Source organism: Aricia agestis, chromosome 7, assembly GCF_905147365.1.
Source record: "Aricia agestis chromosome 7, ilAriAges1.1, whole genome shotgun sequence".
Taxonomy (NCBI): domain Eukaryota; kingdom Metazoa; phylum Arthropoda; class Insecta; order Lepidoptera; family Lycaenidae; genus Aricia; species Aricia agestis.
The window spans coordinates 6,495,359-6,513,384 of NC_056412.1; the positions used below are offsets into that span (position 1 = coordinate 6,495,359).

An 18,026-nucleotide genomic window follows, 5' to 3' on the forward strand; every position below is an offset into this window, starting at 1 on the left:
AAATAATTAATTCAATATATTTAATACTAGCGACCCGCCCTGGCTTCGCATCGGGTATAATAATAATAATAATATCTTCGAAAATATTCATTTAAATCATAATTAATATGCTGTAAAGGGCCAATATAATAGATCTATATTAAATCAACAATGTATTTAAGTTATTCAATTGGATAAGGATTAATGCTGTATTTATTATTAAAATTGCGAAAATTAGCCATTATTTGTCGTAAAAAGAAAATGACAAATAAATGTTATTGTGGGATATCCATAAGAGCGGCCACATATATCAGTTTTCCTGATCCGGTTTCCTGATCCGTTTTCCGAAACCGGGCCTCCGAACGCAGTAGATTCATACAAAAGTAATTGCATGTCACACACATTCGGTAACTTTTCGGAATTCCTGACGGAAAAGAAACGAAAAAAAAAACGAAACGGATGCAAAGCCTACATACATTTTGTAGTGCCCGCCACACACATTCGGAAATTCCGAACGGAACGCTCAATCAGCGCAGCGCGATCAAGCTGGGCCTGTAGACAAGTGGCAAAGCGCTAACGCTAACGCTAACGCTAACGCTAACGCTAGCGCTACAAAATGTATGCGATTTGACATAAGTCATCGCTTCGCTAGCGAATACTAATGTCAAATCCATACATTTTGTAGCGCTAGCGTTAGCGTTAGCGTTTTGCCACTTGTCTACGGGGGCTGAGCGGACGCGTAGCGTAGGCATTGCTGAGACACCCACGAATACGACTATTGACGATGAGTGATATTGAACATTTAATTATTACTGTAGAAGGGTTCCCACTTCCCATGCTTGTGGGACCTATATAACGAAGATTATCATAACAGGGATCTTGTTTTACAAGTTTGTCTCTTATTTTATGAAATAATTCTTCGAAAGAGCTTATGGACATCCGATGATAATCAAAAAATCTTTCTGGATAGGCTTTTTTACATAATACTAGCTGTTGCCCGCGACTCCGTCCGCGTGGACTTTGGAACAGACAGACTGAGATACTTTCGCATTTATAATTTTCTTTTAAAGTTTTTTCTGATTTTTTTATCTATAAACCTCACGGAGCCCGAGACCTTCCCAATGAATGCAAAACCGTGGAAATCGGTTCGTGCGTTCTGGAGTTATAGCGTCAGGAAGGAAAACCCGACTTATTTTTATATAATTATTAGATTGGCCCTCCGTTATTCTTTGTGTGTTTAGTGGATGTACTCAGTAACGATGATACTTTTTTTTCTGAGAAATTAAAAATGCGATTGCGATTTCGACGAAGATTTCCTAATCTTCGTCGAAATCCATGTTTCTTTCAAACGTGCGCACTCCACTAAAGCTACTCCAAGACTAATCTAGGTATTCCGATTGGAAAAAACCTGATGTGTGTGGTATTCGTACGGAATTTTTCATGATCAGGAAAACTGATGTATGTGGCCGCCCTAAGAGTATAGACATAATACAATCGCAGAGCTTTCTGTAGACCTTTTCAATGTGTACAATACTCGGTACATTATTTTGATAAATATCGTAGGGTTCAGCCTGCGTTTGCAATGTAAGCGGAAAAAAATGTAATTATATTATTAACTAGCTGTTGCCCGCGACTTCGTCCGCGTGGACTTCAGTTTATAGCGCGCGATGTCAACAAAATTGGTGTCAAAAGCCTTTATAAAAAAAACCTGGTACCCCTTAAATCAAAACAGCTGTGCAGTGTGCACATAATATTTAATTTTTTAAAATTAAACTTTATATTTTATGCCAAATTTTAAAGCTTATTTAGCCCCCCAATTACACAACTTTACCCATAAACTATTTATCATTGATAGGTTTAAGGTTACGTCACTGTATATAATATAAACTTTATATTATATACACGTTATTTAATAAGTCAGTACTTTATATCATAAAGTACTGACTTATTAAATAACGTAATAAAGAAATAACAATCGAAAAAAAGAAATAACAATAGAAAGATGTTGGGCAAGGGTTAGCGCGATGTAAGAGACGCACGGCGCCATCTAGTATGAATTTTTGGAACTAACTTAATTTGAACAAATTTTCGTATTTTCACCCCATTACAACCCTTTTTTCCAGTAAAAAAGTAGCCTATGTCCTTTCTCAGGCTTTAGACTATCTGTATACAAAATTTCATTACAATCGGTTCGGTAGTTTTGGCGTGAAAGCGAGACAGACAGACAGACAGACAGACAGAGATACTTTCGCATTTATAATATTAGTATAGATAACTTTGGTTACATTTACCGTTTAAACATTATAAAGTTAACATCATTGGAAAACCCGAGGCACGATCATCTCCTTTATCGGTGTTCCATTATCCTAAAGTTAAAGTGCCTATAGTCTTGAGTATAAAATAGTTTTAGTACATCTACAAAGTTGTTTAATGGTTTAGTTAGTGTTTTGTATATTTTCACGTTATCGGGAACAGTCGTCCTTGGCCTTGATATTGATGTGAAAAAGAATTATTGTTGCTACTTTATAGTTTTCCTCAAATAACTACTCTTGAACTACTTATGTAAATGGCTAAACTATACTTTACCTACAAGTTACCAATACGATTTCGCATCGCTCAGAGTCAAATAAGTTTGCACCTTTTTATTGATTTTTCTGTATTATACGGTAATAAGTATACCAATCTGTAAAGTTCTTTAGGCTCATAGATTTAATTGCGAAAAATTTTTATCTTATTCCTGAAGTATTTTTTCTAGCAACTAGCACAGAATAGATAATAGTATGCAACTAGTAAGAATATGGCGACCCCCAAGGGTACGTAACCCATAGATTGAAAGACACTGACTGCCTTGACGTGATGCAGGGAGAGGTAGTTGTACTACGGAGAAATGCTCGTCGGGACCCGTGCATCCGCCAGCTGTAGGAGTCAGGAACATCGCAGTGTTTTAGTGGGTAGGGCCGCGGCACTCACCATCTTCGCCGCGGCGAGCCCCACATATCCGCAGTGGGAGTCCCCATCCCCTGCGTCGAATGCGACACAGCATTTCACTGCGTAAAAAAAAAAAAAAAAAAAGGGAGAGGTAGTTGTAACTTGTAGTACAAATTTCACCACACTACCAACAAGGAATAACTTAATTAATTTAATTTAAACGGTAACCTCTGCGAGTATGGTGCATGTCCCACTAAAACTTAGCAAGGAATTTTATTGCACTATCAGAAAAATTGAATCATACGCAGATGGCCGATCACGTCTGAAGCACGCTGTACCCATTGTGCCAAGGCAATGAGCCAGCGCGTACAAGCTTAACCTATGGGCTATGGCCAAGTAGGTCTCTACAAGTTGGCCCAGACAGATGACCTAATGTGTACAGCGGGCTTTAAACATAGATTACACATAGCCTCGCCAAATAGCGGACCTAGGGAATGCAATACCATGCATGCGGGATCCCGAAATACCGGGATCCCGCATGCATTTTGCGGGACTAATCCCGGTCGAAAATTTTGCGGTATCCCGCGGGACTGGCGGGATTACAAAGAAGCGTGATTCATACGTGTAACTCTGCAGGCGGAGGTGCGTGAACTGGCTACTAGCAGCCCATTAAACAATTATTTACTTTCAATTCACTTTTAATGACAATTGTACCAACCAGCGTCGAAGCTGAGCTAACTTTTTCAGCTGCTGACTACCTAGTGTGGAATATCAGGAGCCGTTTGGCAGACGACACAAAATTAATACCTTAACTTTTTTAACATACTTTTATAAGTTTGGGCTGTATGTATGTAGCGGACTCTTTGAGTTCAATTTTATATATCTAAGTATATTTCGATAAAAAAACAATCATAAGTTTTTTTTTAATTTTTTTAACTATTATTATTACGATTAGACACTAGACATATAAAAAAATAGTTTTCTTTTATTTTTATTAATAAACCCCTGTAAAAAAGTGTTCCACAAAGTTTGTTTTCTTCGACTTTCTCAGCATAAAACGGGGTATATCAAGTATCATTATAACGATTTATTTTAAAAGTTTAAAATCAACCTGCGGGATCCCGCAAATACCGGGATCCAGCAGAATTGTGATGGTTCAATCCCGCAAATACCGGGATTGAAATTATTTTGTGGGATTACATTCCCTAAGCGGGGCTATTACATTATTTAATGTAGGTCCGCCCTCTGCCAGTGAATATTTTTTTCTGATGAATTAAGAGACCGAAATCAAAGTTTACAATTTCTCATTCACAACCATAAAGTTAATATACCTAACGGAAGGATCCGTTCTTCCGTTAGGTATATTAACTTTATGTTCACAACTCGCTCAAAAAAATTTGAGTTCGTTAGTGTTATAGTCCTAGAGCGAGTGGTGAAAATATTGACACTTGAACAAAATAAAAAGAATTACGTTGAAGATTGATGACAGATCTTCGATCTACATCAATCTTCAACGTCAATCTTGTAGATATGTATCTGAAACACACTGACTGGCCAATATAATCTTGACAGTTTTCAGTAAATTCCTCATGCTCCAGTAAATTTAAAAAGAACTAACCTCATTTGATTTGCTGATGATATGGTATCATGTTTATCCACTCGATGTAGAAATAGGTGAAGGCACTTCGATATCGAATACTTCGACTGCATTCTTCGAGTGCTTGTTTTGCGACATTTCTTTTTACTTTCGTTCATGTTCGATTCACAGAGCTACTATCGGCAGGTATGGTTATCGTTTTATTTTACTATTTTGTATTTTGCGATTTATGATATTGTACATTACTTCGAGGCCTCGAGACAAAAGGAGAGACAAATAGATGTCAATAAAAAAATAGAGTGAGCGGTCGGGCACAGTCACTGTGGCATTACTAAGCTTAGTACAAGAATGGTGTTCCATAAAATTCATACAAATGGCGGTTAAACCTTACCACTTTTGTATGGAAAAGCTGATAATGATTTTCTGCAATAATTTATAGCAAACAAGTATGCCATACAACTCTATATTATACTCTGTTAAATGACATGTGACCTGCAGTTGACGATAGAACAGCATCCAAAGTTACTATTTATTTATTTCGTCTCTGAGTATCGTTTGCCAATACATGATGGCAATTAGCAATTTGGCCGTGTCACGTTAAAAGTTTTGAAAATATACTTCTGTTATTATGCGTTTGCCGTCCTTTCGTATATGTATGTAAGCAATTTGGACGTGTCACGTTAAAAGTTTTGCAAAAATACTTCTGTTATTATGCGTTTGCCGTTCTTTCGTACATATTGATATTCCGGTTGCAGTGAAAAAGGAGTTAGCTTGAATAATGATGCCATAAGACCTTCCATTTCGGATAACACTGCGGTCTTGCTGCGGTCTGTACAGAATAATGATCCTTCTGAAAAGATCTCGCCCATGACTATTAACAATGTCGGATGTGCAAAATCGTCATTTTTGTTTTATTTCATAAAATATGTCCTTATAACCAAGGCTATCATGAGCTGAAAAGAAAAAATCTATATTATGCGTAGTTTCTGAAATAGCCACATTCAAAATGTCGTATATTACTAAGATAGCCCGCTAACAATGTCGGATATTCACTACCTACGTTATTAACGGAACGCGGAAGCGAGTAACAGCGCACGATGTGCCACATCCGACTATGTTAACGGAGGGAATGGACGTCGCGCTGTCACTTGTTTTTTTTGCTACCGTAGTTATATTTTTACTTTTCGACACCATTTTCAATGTCTACAAGATCAGCACGGCCAATTAAAACTTGGTACTCAACAAAATGAAGAAAAGTATAGTAAAAGGCAAAAAATGCTGATGGTAATATTATGTCCAACGCTAACGCTAGTGCGGAAAATGGTATTTACTATTTTTTATAATATTTTTTAAATATTTTTAACAGTATAGCTTATGTTTTATTTATTGCTTTAGATTTGATTATGAGATGAATTCTTAACTTCATCAACATTAATTTATCGTAGGTAACTTAAAATTGTAGGATGTACCACATCCAACGTTCTTAACCGGTTTTTCAAATGTGTAAAATGTCGGTAGTACCACATACGACATTTTTAATCGGTTTTATAAATGTTAAATTGCCGGTAGTGCCACTTCTGACATTGTTATGTGGATTTATAAATTGGTAAAATGTCGGTAGTACTAAATCATAATCATTTCATTTACTTTTCTTATTGATTAAATGGCGCTTGTAGTTTGTACCATATCTGTCGTTGCTTACCGACTTTTAAGAAATTTCAGAAGGCTTTAAAATAGGTTTTTGTTGGCACATGTCATACATAATGAATTAATATATTTTTTTATTTATTAATCGTATTTTTCATGGTTTTGCGATTTGGTTACTAGTAGCCGCAATAAAGCCGACTTTCTGGCATTTTACTATTAAGCAGGTAGGCAACAAACATAAAGATTTACTCAAATTATGTAAAAGTGACATAATACGCAAACATAATATCTAAAATGCTCTTTAAAATACCGCAATGGATCAGAGAAAATCTCGGATGAAGAAGACTGCTTTTGAATAATTCATCTAATAAATACTAATCTCAATTTTTCATGTAAACAAAGGCTGTGGTGGTACATAAGTGTTCTAAAATGTAGAAATTTTTAAAATAATACGTACAATTTGTAAGTAGATATTACCAATTACCATGTGTGTGTAAATAGTGTTTACGCTAGTTTTTATTATTCGTAGGTTTACGCGAATTAAAAACGCAGTAAAGCCATTTAATATTATCTTCTGCTTGGTTTTTTCACTTTTTCGATAGGATAATATTCTGTCTTCTATACTTATATATTTTTGTTGCAATACATTTTTGTAACAAAAGACTTTGTTTGGATTACTTATACGATTATGAAATCGGCTTTATAATGATTATACTACATAAAGTAGGTTGCTGCTTAGTGGGCGAAAAGGGCTCAAGTGTCGTTACAACTTTTTCACTCTAGCCCAAAGCGCAACGCGCGATAAGGAACTACGTTCCAAAAGTATGCCTGATTTCTGATCTAATATGTTTAAATTAAAGCCTGTTTACAATAATTATTACAACATGAATAAAAATATTATATATATCATAATATTATACACATAGAATATACTTTATGCTTCCTACATTTTCTGTCAAACTCCTCATTAAATTTAAGCTAAGTTATGATTGAACGTCTTGAACTGCGGCAGCTAGAGTTCTTCTTCCGTTCTATTCATTTCGTCTAATTTCCCAGTAATCAGTATAGTATAAAATAGAGTTCGCTTATTCGCGTAGTAATCTCAGTTCAGGATGCTAATAATTGTTCTGATTAGCATTAGCAACTAAACTGATAACGTAGTTCTTCGGTCACGCGACTGTATAATGAATTACATTGTCGATGTTTTGTTTGCGGGTCAAAAGCAAGAGCAAAGATAAAAGTATTAAAATAAGGAAAAAGAAACGGGCTCACGAAGAATGCCAGTAGCTAAGATTAAACTTTGATAGTATCGATTATAGATAGCTTTGTAACATGTTGTTAACAATATTAAATTCTCCTTTACGCACGGTTCACAGAGTGTTCCTTTAGCGCCAAAGAAAAATGTGTTTATTCTGCAGATAGGTAGTGAGTTAGTGACTAGTGGCAAAAATAATAAATTTCTTTTTTTTTTCAGGTGTGTAGGTGACAAAGGGCAAAATGACGGTCGAGAGGAGTAAAGGGACGACGAAGAAGGTACCCACCACCAAGAAGGTCGCTCCCGACGGAGGCTGGGCGTGGATGGTCTGTCTCGGTGTTAGTTTGGTCAATGTAAGTATAGGCATGGACTAATGATTTCTCTATGGTATAGGCTACGAATATGCGCGGCTTTGCCCACGTTTATACAGCGCGGCGTCCTGCGGCAAACCGTACATTTTTCCATAAGTACTAAAAAGTATCCTATGCGGCATAGGATTCTTTTTAGTACGGAGAAGGGAGAAGGGCATAGGCTATGCCCTTCTCCGTGTTCAACTCCATATCCGTATCAAACATTAAAATCAGCCCAGAAGTTTCGGAGCCTATTCGATTTAAACAAACAAACTTTTTCTCTTTAAATAATAAGTATACAGATAGTCTGCCCTTTCGTTGGCCTTCACAGGGCTTCCCAAATCTATTTTAATTGCGATGCCCTTGGCCAGTGTAGGTACAATGATTTTAGAGACAAGCTTTTAATTGTTTTTAATAGGCGCGGTTAATATGTTTCTACTTTTTAGGGTAAAAACGGACCCTATTACCGAGACTTCGATGTCTGTCCGTCTGTCTGTCCGTGAACTATGCGGTGTGTTCGACGCGAACGGCGCGTACGGTGCTGATAAAATAATATTATGTACGATCAGCTTTAAAGAAACATCAGCAATCATGTGATGTATCTGTAGCTCTACCATAAGTTTAAAGCTAAGTAAAGTATTTATCGATACTCGATACAGATTACGTAAATATTTAGTATGGCGATTTTAGTTCCGCAAGTGACCGCTAGAGGCGCCGTAAAATTTGCCATACTAAAAATTTACGTAGTCGGTATCGAGTATCGATAAATAAAAAGAGCTTTAAACTCATGGTAGAGCTACTGGTCTACTTTTGTCGACCAGCTGTATCTACATTACGCGATCTAAATAGTCCGATGGATGTTTTTATTTAACACTGTTAACTGACCTCTATTTTTAATCATCGACGTCACAATGCTTACCGTTTTGAGTTGTTTCTAACAGAGGTTAAATATATTGAATAAATTAAAAAAGATTTTAAGGTGTAGTATGTAGTGTGTACCAGCTACCGACATTTCATACTCGAACTGTTATGAAAGATAATATGTTTCTTCATTTTACTATTCCTCATTAAATCTTTACTATTCCAAGTAAAAAATAATAATGGCTATCCATATAATACATGTATGAACTTATGGTTTGAGTACATTAAGTCTTCTCATAAATCGAATAAATCGAATAAAAGGCATTTCATTGGTTTTCCTATTTACGCAGACTCATTCAAGCTATCATTATTTTATTAGCAAATGACTCATCTTTGTACCGATCGTGCGGATATAATTAACAATAATTGCCATATATGTCATGTCCACTCGTTGTTTTTGTTGTTACTTGTTAGTTTCCGAGTAATTTGCTAAATGCTAGTAACTAGTTACGTAACTTTCCATTTAATCTAAATCTAACGTCCAATCTATAATAGTCATATGGATGCTGGATGATTCAACGTTGAGTATACTTAGGTACATTATTTGTTTGACTGCAATCCATACTTAAATTTTATAAATGCGAAGGTGTTTCTTTGTCTGTCTGTCACCTTTTCGGGCATAATTGGCTAAACTGATTTTGATGAAAGGTATGCTTACTTTGAGACCCGAGATATGATAGTTTTTGTTGCGAAGAAATGTACGGTTCCCGTACGATAAACGTATTTTAGCGCAAGCGGAGTTGAAGGCATCATCCAGTATATTAATATAATAATACAAGTTTTTAAACGCTTTAGCCCGGCTGCACATTGTCCGAAATTTCTGATCAGAAACAGTTGAACGTCCGCGCTGTCTCTTACATTTTGTACTGAGCCGAGTGAGCTCGAACTCGCCGGAAGGATATTTCGGATAGTGTGCGTGGGCATTTTCAAAAAAATGTGTACCCCTGGTTTTTACCTTGTCCCTTGACTTCGCTACAGATTATTTGTAAAAAATTACATACTAACATTTTGTAATTTTAATGTAGGAGCAAAAACAAGTTTTCTTTTATTAAAATACATTCACGTTTGTATAAAATTTTATTTAGTATGAGATTTATAAGGGTTTTTAAGTACCGAAACCTATTAAATTCACCTGTCCCCTTCCCAGAAGTTGTAACAAAATCTTTAATAACTATTTTTTTTCTTAAAGTAAGTTACTTAAAAAACATATGTTAGATTCTTAAATACTTAATGTATCAATTGAATGTCTTGTTATTGAAAAATCTAACATAATTTAACTACAAATTAATTAAAATTATAATCATGAAAAAACAACCCGGCCGGAATGTTCGGTTTAGTGACCGTTTTTTTTAGTTTTATAAACATACTACAAAAATATTTTCGGCACTAAATGATAGCACTATATTTCATTGTACATCGAGAAACTTCAATTTGAATTTAGTAGTTAAAAATCTGCTACAAGACGCGGACGCAGGTTGGATGGTTCTTCAGGAACGGTTTATTTGTTCAGATAAGTGACCATATTTTGTAAGCATTATTATACTTTCTCCAACTGTTTTTACTGTTAACACGTTGCAAAATTAGCTTAGTATTTAGTAAAAAAAATGAAATTGTGATAACTATTATCGGTTATTTACAAACACTTTAAAAGTAAAAGAAAGTAATATTACGTGACTTCCGACTTGTGACTTTTCGTATGGTCACATATAATGGAACGGACAAGTCACAACAGGCGGAAAGCATAAGGCTTAGTTCACATTTATATAAATTATTTTTTTATTCACAGATTTTATTAAGAAAATTGGAGATTTTTAAACTGGTACGATTAACTTACAATTAATATATTTTTTATTACTTATGTGTTAAGGTGACGCCGCGTTAAAGTAAAAAACCGCTTTGGATATGTTTTAGATTGCTAGTTTTCTATGAAAGGCCGGCCCGGCCTCTCACAGAAAACAAGCAATGGAACAGCAAAAAATGGAAAGGGCGTAAGCGACAAAATAGTTTTTGTCGCGTAATTTAAAAACCATAAATACATTTCATATAAGCTATGGTCAAATTAAAGTGTATGCTTGAACCAATCCATGTATAAATTTTGGAAGCTTAAATCACTCTCCTCTGTTGGAAAAATAGGAATCCCTTTTTTTACACAGGTCTTTTTGATTGATTATTCTGTGTTATAAAAGTTGATCAATCGTGTTATGCTATGGGTAAATCAAAGACAAAGACATGATGAATACTGACAATGAACTTTAATTTCTTAGCTTTAGTCATTGCTGAGAAAAATCGATATCGCTACAAGCAAATTATCAAGGCGTCGCCTTTCCTTAACAATAACAAATATACTTACTATTTATAAATAAATAAAATATCTTTTTATTCAAAATGGGTATCATGATACACTTTTTGAAAGTCGAACGAAGAAACTACGTTGCCTACCACCGGTTCGGGAACTTTTTCGGGAAATTTAAAATTTAAGTAAGTACCTAAAAGTTTTATTTTTTTTAATAATTTTGATTTTATTTCCACTACTTTTCTATCAGTAAAGTTGAAAATCATTTTGTGTCATTGATATTTGCAGATTTATAATAACTAGACATCAGATTATATGCATTTGCATACTTGCATATGCAAATGCATATAATGTCACTTTTTAGGCGATAGTGCATATTTTGGCTATTTTTCGTTGATAGTGCATATTTCGGTAGTTTAACTTCCATGGGTATTAAGATTGCAATCGGAAAATGTTGGTAGAAAATTATTATTGGCGTATAATAAATAAATATAAAGTCTTTATTTCAAGAAATTAAAAATCCTGGATTTTATGAAATTACAAAAATTGGCGCTTTTATTAATGTCACTACCGGAAAAGTCTTCAAAAAAATAATACATTTTAATATTAAGTGACTTTTTATTGTGCATATTTTGTGCATATTTCGACCATTTTTCGTGCATATTTGCATGGATATTTCGGCACTTTGATCGTACATATAATCCGATGTCATTAATAACTTAGGAATTCGTAGACATGTGAACACATCTTTATGATTATGAGATGTTCGTCCCTCTAATTATTGAAGTTAAATCTATGAAATCAAAGAATTTTTTACTTTTATAAGTAGTGCAACAACAAAAATGTTTAAATAAAAGGTTTTTGTGTTATATAAACTTCTTTAAATATGTTAAATATTACTTACTCATGTAAAAAAATGAAAAATAACCTAGTGGGTAGGTCACATAGTCACATTATGGATTAAAAATAATTGCTACTCTTGTTGATCCTTGAAATTATCTATATTTTTTTTAATAAACAATTAAATATGCATTTCACTAGATTAAATAAACGAAGAAATCCATTTATTGCTGTATTTTTTTGTATTAAATTATATTTTACATTTAGTCGCACAACGGAATCTGATTCGTCGAAAATTCGATTTTGTTTCAATAATATCAGAATAATATAACGTTTTCAGCGTTCTTTTTAACTTATTCCATTAGTTCAATATTTGTCCTTGTATATGACATTCAATTATAGGTAAATAAATGACCTTAAAAAATATAGACATATTTTTGCAAGGGTACACGTTTTTTTGAAAATGCCCGCGTGCGTAGATTCGGTGCTCAATATGTATTAGATCTTATTGTTTTTTAATAAGGGACCATCCAAAAAGTGCGTCACACGATTTTCATGATATTTCATCACAGGTGGTCAGTGGTCACATTGTGAGAGAGTTACAGGGTTTGCTCAAATTATAAGGGAAATAATGAGTTTCGCCCTTATGTTATAAAATGTTAGTTATTCACTTACTAGAGATTGCCCTATGGTCGAAATTCGACCTTAGTTTCAACGACATTAGGACTACTACCTATATGTATTTTGTAAAAAAATATTGACTTTATCATATTTTTTTCAACTCTTGTCTCTGGGACTCAGCTGATCTCAGACTGGCCGTGTAAGCATTGTCTAATAGTACCTATCTCAGATTCAATAAAAAAAACTATAATCCAATTTCAATTTGTCACCTTGTTGTCAACAGACTTCAAACATAAATAAAAGAGTTTAATTCGTATGTATAGGCTTGTCACTCAAAAATCTGTCATTTTTCCTAGTGTGTGTGTTGTAGTGTGTGTAATGTTTTATTTGTTAAAAAAATGTATGATAAAAGCATAATTTCAAAATAATATTAGCTCGATGCACTCCTTCACCATATACTTACCCTCTTATTAATAAACGCCCTATAAGCTTTGAATAGTTATACAGTGTTTTGTCTTCTTCAATCCAATTAAAAATTTCACTTGTGTGACAGGAACAAAACACTATATAACTATTCAAAGCTTATAGGGCGTTTATTAATATGAGGGTTAAACTATAACTGTGCAAAATTGCATTCACCTACGTTACCCCATTTTTCGTCAAAAGGGATACAAAGTTTTTGTCTCACGTATTAATATATAGATATTTTGATGGCTAATACAAATAGAGCTGTTATAATCCAATTACATACTTAGTATTGCATCATTATCATGTTTGGTATGTTAACAAAGAAATGCGATTTTGCTATTGAGTTACGATTACTCAGAGGTCGTTCACCCGGTCAGATAGACCGCCGGCTAGTTGCTATCGTTAATGTATTTTTATACGTACATATTTTAATAATATTGTGTATTATGTAGTGCCCGTAATTCCGCTGCGCCAAAATTCATTTATCGCGTGGGAACCGTACGTTTTTTCGGGATGAAAAGTAATCTATGTCCTCTCCCGGATCTCGAAAGTAACTCTATACCAAATTCCAGCTAAATCTGTTAAGCGATTTGGGCGTTATGAGGCTTACGTCTTCAATTAAGTTAACTGATTTTAATTTTTTCTGCCTACGAATAAAAAATAACTATTTTCTACTTATCTCGTCAATATGTGATTTTTTACCAACCTACAGAGCAATGCAAACCTGCAGGCTGCAACTGATATTATATTCTTTGTGTGTCACTGTGCGTTTCTAGGTCATTGCCAACGCTGTTCGAACCAAAAGAGGTGTGGATCTGTTAATGACGAGTTGCGTTTTGTGCCCTAAAAGTGGGTTAAGTACTTTTAAAAAAAATGATTCAAAGTAAAAACAAGAAATAAGAAACCTCTATACGGACTTGCTTTTACAAAAAACATGACTGACTGATTTTTAACGGGATAAATAACATCTTTAAAACAGTTTTTAAAAGACATTTATCCATACTAACATTATAAATGCGAGTGTGTCTGTACCGATTTTGCTGAAATTCGGTATATATGTACTTTAAATCCTCTGTGACGAACGAACGAAATGACGACATCTGTGGCTCAGTTGGTGGGCTATTGGTAGCTCAAATCCCGCCGACGGAACAAAAAGTTTTCAAAGTTCCTTGGTCATGGATGTGTATTAAATACGTGTATCATATAATAAAAATCTTAAGTATATGTATAGTATAAAAGTATTAAATATATTTCCGTCGTCTGGTACCCGTAACACAAGTCCTTCAGGTACTTACCACGGGGCCAGACTGACGTGGTGTGAAGCGTCCATAGATATTATTATGGATATTATTATTAAATCCTTGGAAAGGACCGATATTATCCCGGAAAATTGTACGGCTTCCCTCGCGAAACGCGATAAACGATTTCGTCGCAACGGAATTGCGGGCATCATCTAGTTCTAGTGTATTATAGATTGTAGACATTATACACACAAAACAACAGATGTATACAAAATATAATGGTTCTCCCTAGTACCAAATTAACAGTCAACTCTGGTATATTTGCTGGTTTATTTTCGGAAATGTATTCCGGACGCTGCGTAGGTTTAATAGGCGATTACGATTCACAATAACACGTAGCCTCACTTCCATAACTTTATTATGAATATTGCCTTCTTTGTCCCAGCTCCCAGTAACGCGTTGACTCGTTACTAACGACCGCACTCAGATACATTATTTAAATTTAATTTAATGATGATTATGACAGGACAGCTCCGTACATCTTCTGTGAGCCCTTTAGCACAAACAAAAAAACTTGAGAGGTGTCAAGGGACACCCGGATGGAACGAAGTTCCTTTCGATTAATTAGTGAAGGATTTTTTTTTATTATGTACAAAAAACCTGTTTACAATCGTCGCGACATCCCACTCTTCAATGCGAATCAGAAAGACGTACCGTAACGAAAATAACTGGCTTGCTTTCCATGAGAGAGAGAGAGAGAAAGACAGAGAAACACGCGCACGCCACACGGCTTACAACTAACTAGCAAAAAGTGTCGTTACAACTTTTCGTCTAGCCCCCCTTCGCAACGCGCGATAAGAAACTTCGTTCCAAATATTCGTCTCCTCTTAAAAGACTAACAAGGACTGTTCTTTTCCAGTTTTCCACACGCTCGCTGGAGCCGTCTTTCGGGTTGCTGTTCAAAGACCTGCTAGATGACCTGGGCGTGAAGACCACAGGGGCTTCCTTCATAGCCAGCACCCTGGACTCGGTCGTCAATTTCTCGGGTTTCTTCGTGGGGCCCGTGATCAAGACATTCTCGTATAGAAAAGTGTGCATATTCGGTTCCTTTATATGCGCCCTAGGTTTACTCTTCACTGCCCCTGCCAATAGCATGGCACATATTTTAGCTACCTACAGTATATTTGGAGGTGAGTGTGACATTTTTAAATACCATCCAATTATGTCTAAGACCGGTATACGGCGATACTAAGAGTGAAGCTAAACGAGCGTAATTTGTGAGTTGTGAGTCGCAGAATTTCGGTCGCGTAAATATCTGTTCATACAAATCATGGCTCACAAAATTTCGCTCGTGTGAATCAAATACTTTTGTATGAAACTGAATGCAGCAGCATTTCTGCCAGCCGAAATTCTGCGACTCGCAACTCACAAATTACGTTCGTTTGGCTTTACCCTAACTGCCGCAGTCAGAGACATTAATTAATTTTGATGACTTTCAATTTAATGAACAGTTTGATGGATAATGTCCCATACATTATCCATCAAACTGTTCATTAAATTGCTTATGTCAAAATTTTCATTTAATTACATTTAAGTAATTAATGTTCGTCTCTGAGTGCGGCAGTAATTGTAACATTTAATGATCACTTAAGCAACTACTTATGGTCGGTTACTTGATAGAAGATTTTACGACAGGAGTTTCTCTATTCACTAGAAATTTCGATTGTTTCACGATATTAAAACTTTTCTTTGTGAAAGTTTTGTCGTAAAGTATATTTTCTGTAGGTCTTAATAAAATTACTACTTAAGCTTCGCACGTCAAGCCATACTATTTATTATGTCTTGTCTTGCCTGAATCAAGGACAGAAATTATTGTGTAACAACCATAACTTCTACAGGGTGTAATTCAAAACAAAGTGATAATTTTTTTTCTGTCACTTAGTCACACAAAAACCCATTTACAAATGCGTCTTTTATCGTGATTTTTTTAGGTTTTTAAAATTTGTAACAAAGAGTTTTTTCACAGGTTTTCGCACTTTTCCGGACTTTTTAGGATAAGCCCGAATCACTCGCGTGTGGGTTTATAAAACACGTCCTTAGGTGTCATCTTTAAAGTCGGTCAAGTTTTACCCACTGTTTCGAATATTTAAAGGGAAGCGATATCGAAAAGGCAAGCACGCGCTCTCGATAAGATCAATGTCTAAAAAGACCAAAAGTTATATTATGATTGTGTTGTGTAATGTTTTCCTTATAATAGAGTTTACTGTGAATGTAGCGATGCTAGAAGAGTTACTCTGGTATATCTTTGTTATTGTATATGCAAAGTCGTGACGTTGGGGTATATTTATGATAGAAACCCATTACCCAGTAGTCAAAAGTAACTCTTTCATCGCTGCTACTGTAACAGTAGCAGCGATGTAAACTTTACATAAGTAAACTTTATACGAGGGACACATACACACACTTGTATAAGGATGATTCTATTTTTCGGTCCCATTTGCTTTCCCGGTCAAAATTTGATATTTACGACCCCTGTTACACCCTTATTACCCCCCACACTTATTTGTTACACTCTGTACAATAAGTACATACACAATGTGGTTGTATTTATTAGAATGGAGGTAAATATCTGTAGGTGCAGCTGTTACTACCAATTTCACCAATACAACGCCTATTAGGGATAAATAATCCTTGATTATATATCGCGTTGTCTCTCTCTCTCTTCATAAATTAATAAAAGAGAAAGCATAATTTTTCAATTAGAACTAACTGGGAGTTGGGACACATACACAATATGGGTGTACAATATAAAAAAAATAGCTGGGATATTTAAGCCAAATTAGGTTTTAGATGTAGTGCGTAGTTCTTCAGCTGCTGTAAATTAGTTATTTTATTACCTGCCGCTGTCCATCTTATAACAGTTATAACACATAGCTGTTGTACTGTCCACGTGGTGATATTTTTTTTGGAGTAAAGCCAATATTCTTGCTGCTCGCTTGGTCTAGTAGAGTGGCCACCGGATTTTTAATAGTAGAATACATAATATTATGATTGTCATTATAACACGTTCCAACTGTAGTGAAAATCGTGTTTTTCATGAAATGTACCTACTACATGTAGGTAACCATAATAATCACATCTATAAAAATGGCCCTTTACTATGAGGCCTACTTGCACAGATCTGGGTTAAACTTAACCCTGCGTTAAATATTATGTACACTGTTGTTGTTTTCTGTTTAGGTAAACTTTAACTCAGACTGGCGATATATTATCTGAGACAAATCAATTACAATACTTGGGTCAAAATGACAAACAACATAATAACGTTTTTGAATATTATGACAAAAATAAAGCAGCCATTTTGGTTTCCAGGTTTCGGGGTGGGTCTCGCTTCGGCGTCATCTTTTGTTTCCCTCAACCACTACTTCTCGAAGAAGCGAGGGCAGGCCGTGGGTTTGTCCATGGCGGGAACAGGCTTCGGTCTAATGGTGATGCCACAGCTGGTCCATCATCTACTGGAGATCTACAACTTCCGGGGAACAGTCGTGATACTGGGCGCCCTGGCCTTCCACGCAGTCCTGGGCTCGTGTCTTCTGCAGCCGATAAAATGGCATCTCAAAGAGGAACCGGTGGATTGTGAGATGCAGCTAGTTAAGGTATGAGCTGTTGTTTTCTATGGTATGATGACATGGGTCTTTTAGAGTCGATTTTCTTTACCCCTGGAGATATGAAAGTGTCAAAATGTGCACGCAATACAAAGGGTGCACTCTCCATTCCATCACTCTCTCCCATCAGGTGGAACGGCTGACCGACACGATCGGTGAGAGAACTGGCGAAGGACTGACTGCTTTGCATGCCCTGTCTACGCATGAATCGACTTTCTTAA

At 35.5% G+C, this 18,026-nt stretch overlaps 1 protein-coding gene across 1 annotated transcript in view; it reads left to right on the forward strand.

Moving 5' to 3' along the window:
* The window catches only part of LOC121729171, a 40,775-nt gene that overhangs the window by 15,961 nt on the left and 6,788 nt on the right, over positions 1–18,026 (forward strand). The window contains exons 2-4 of the mRNA XM_042117601.1: positions 7,626–7,759; positions 15,060–15,330; positions 17,513–17,796. Coding sequence (XP_041973535.1) covers positions 7,649–7,759; positions 15,060–15,330; positions 17,513–17,796 — 666 coding nt within the window. The 5' untranslated portion in view covers positions 7,626–7,648. The remainder of the gene's footprint in view (positions 1–7,625; positions 7,760–15,059; positions 15,331–17,512; positions 17,797–18,026) is intronic.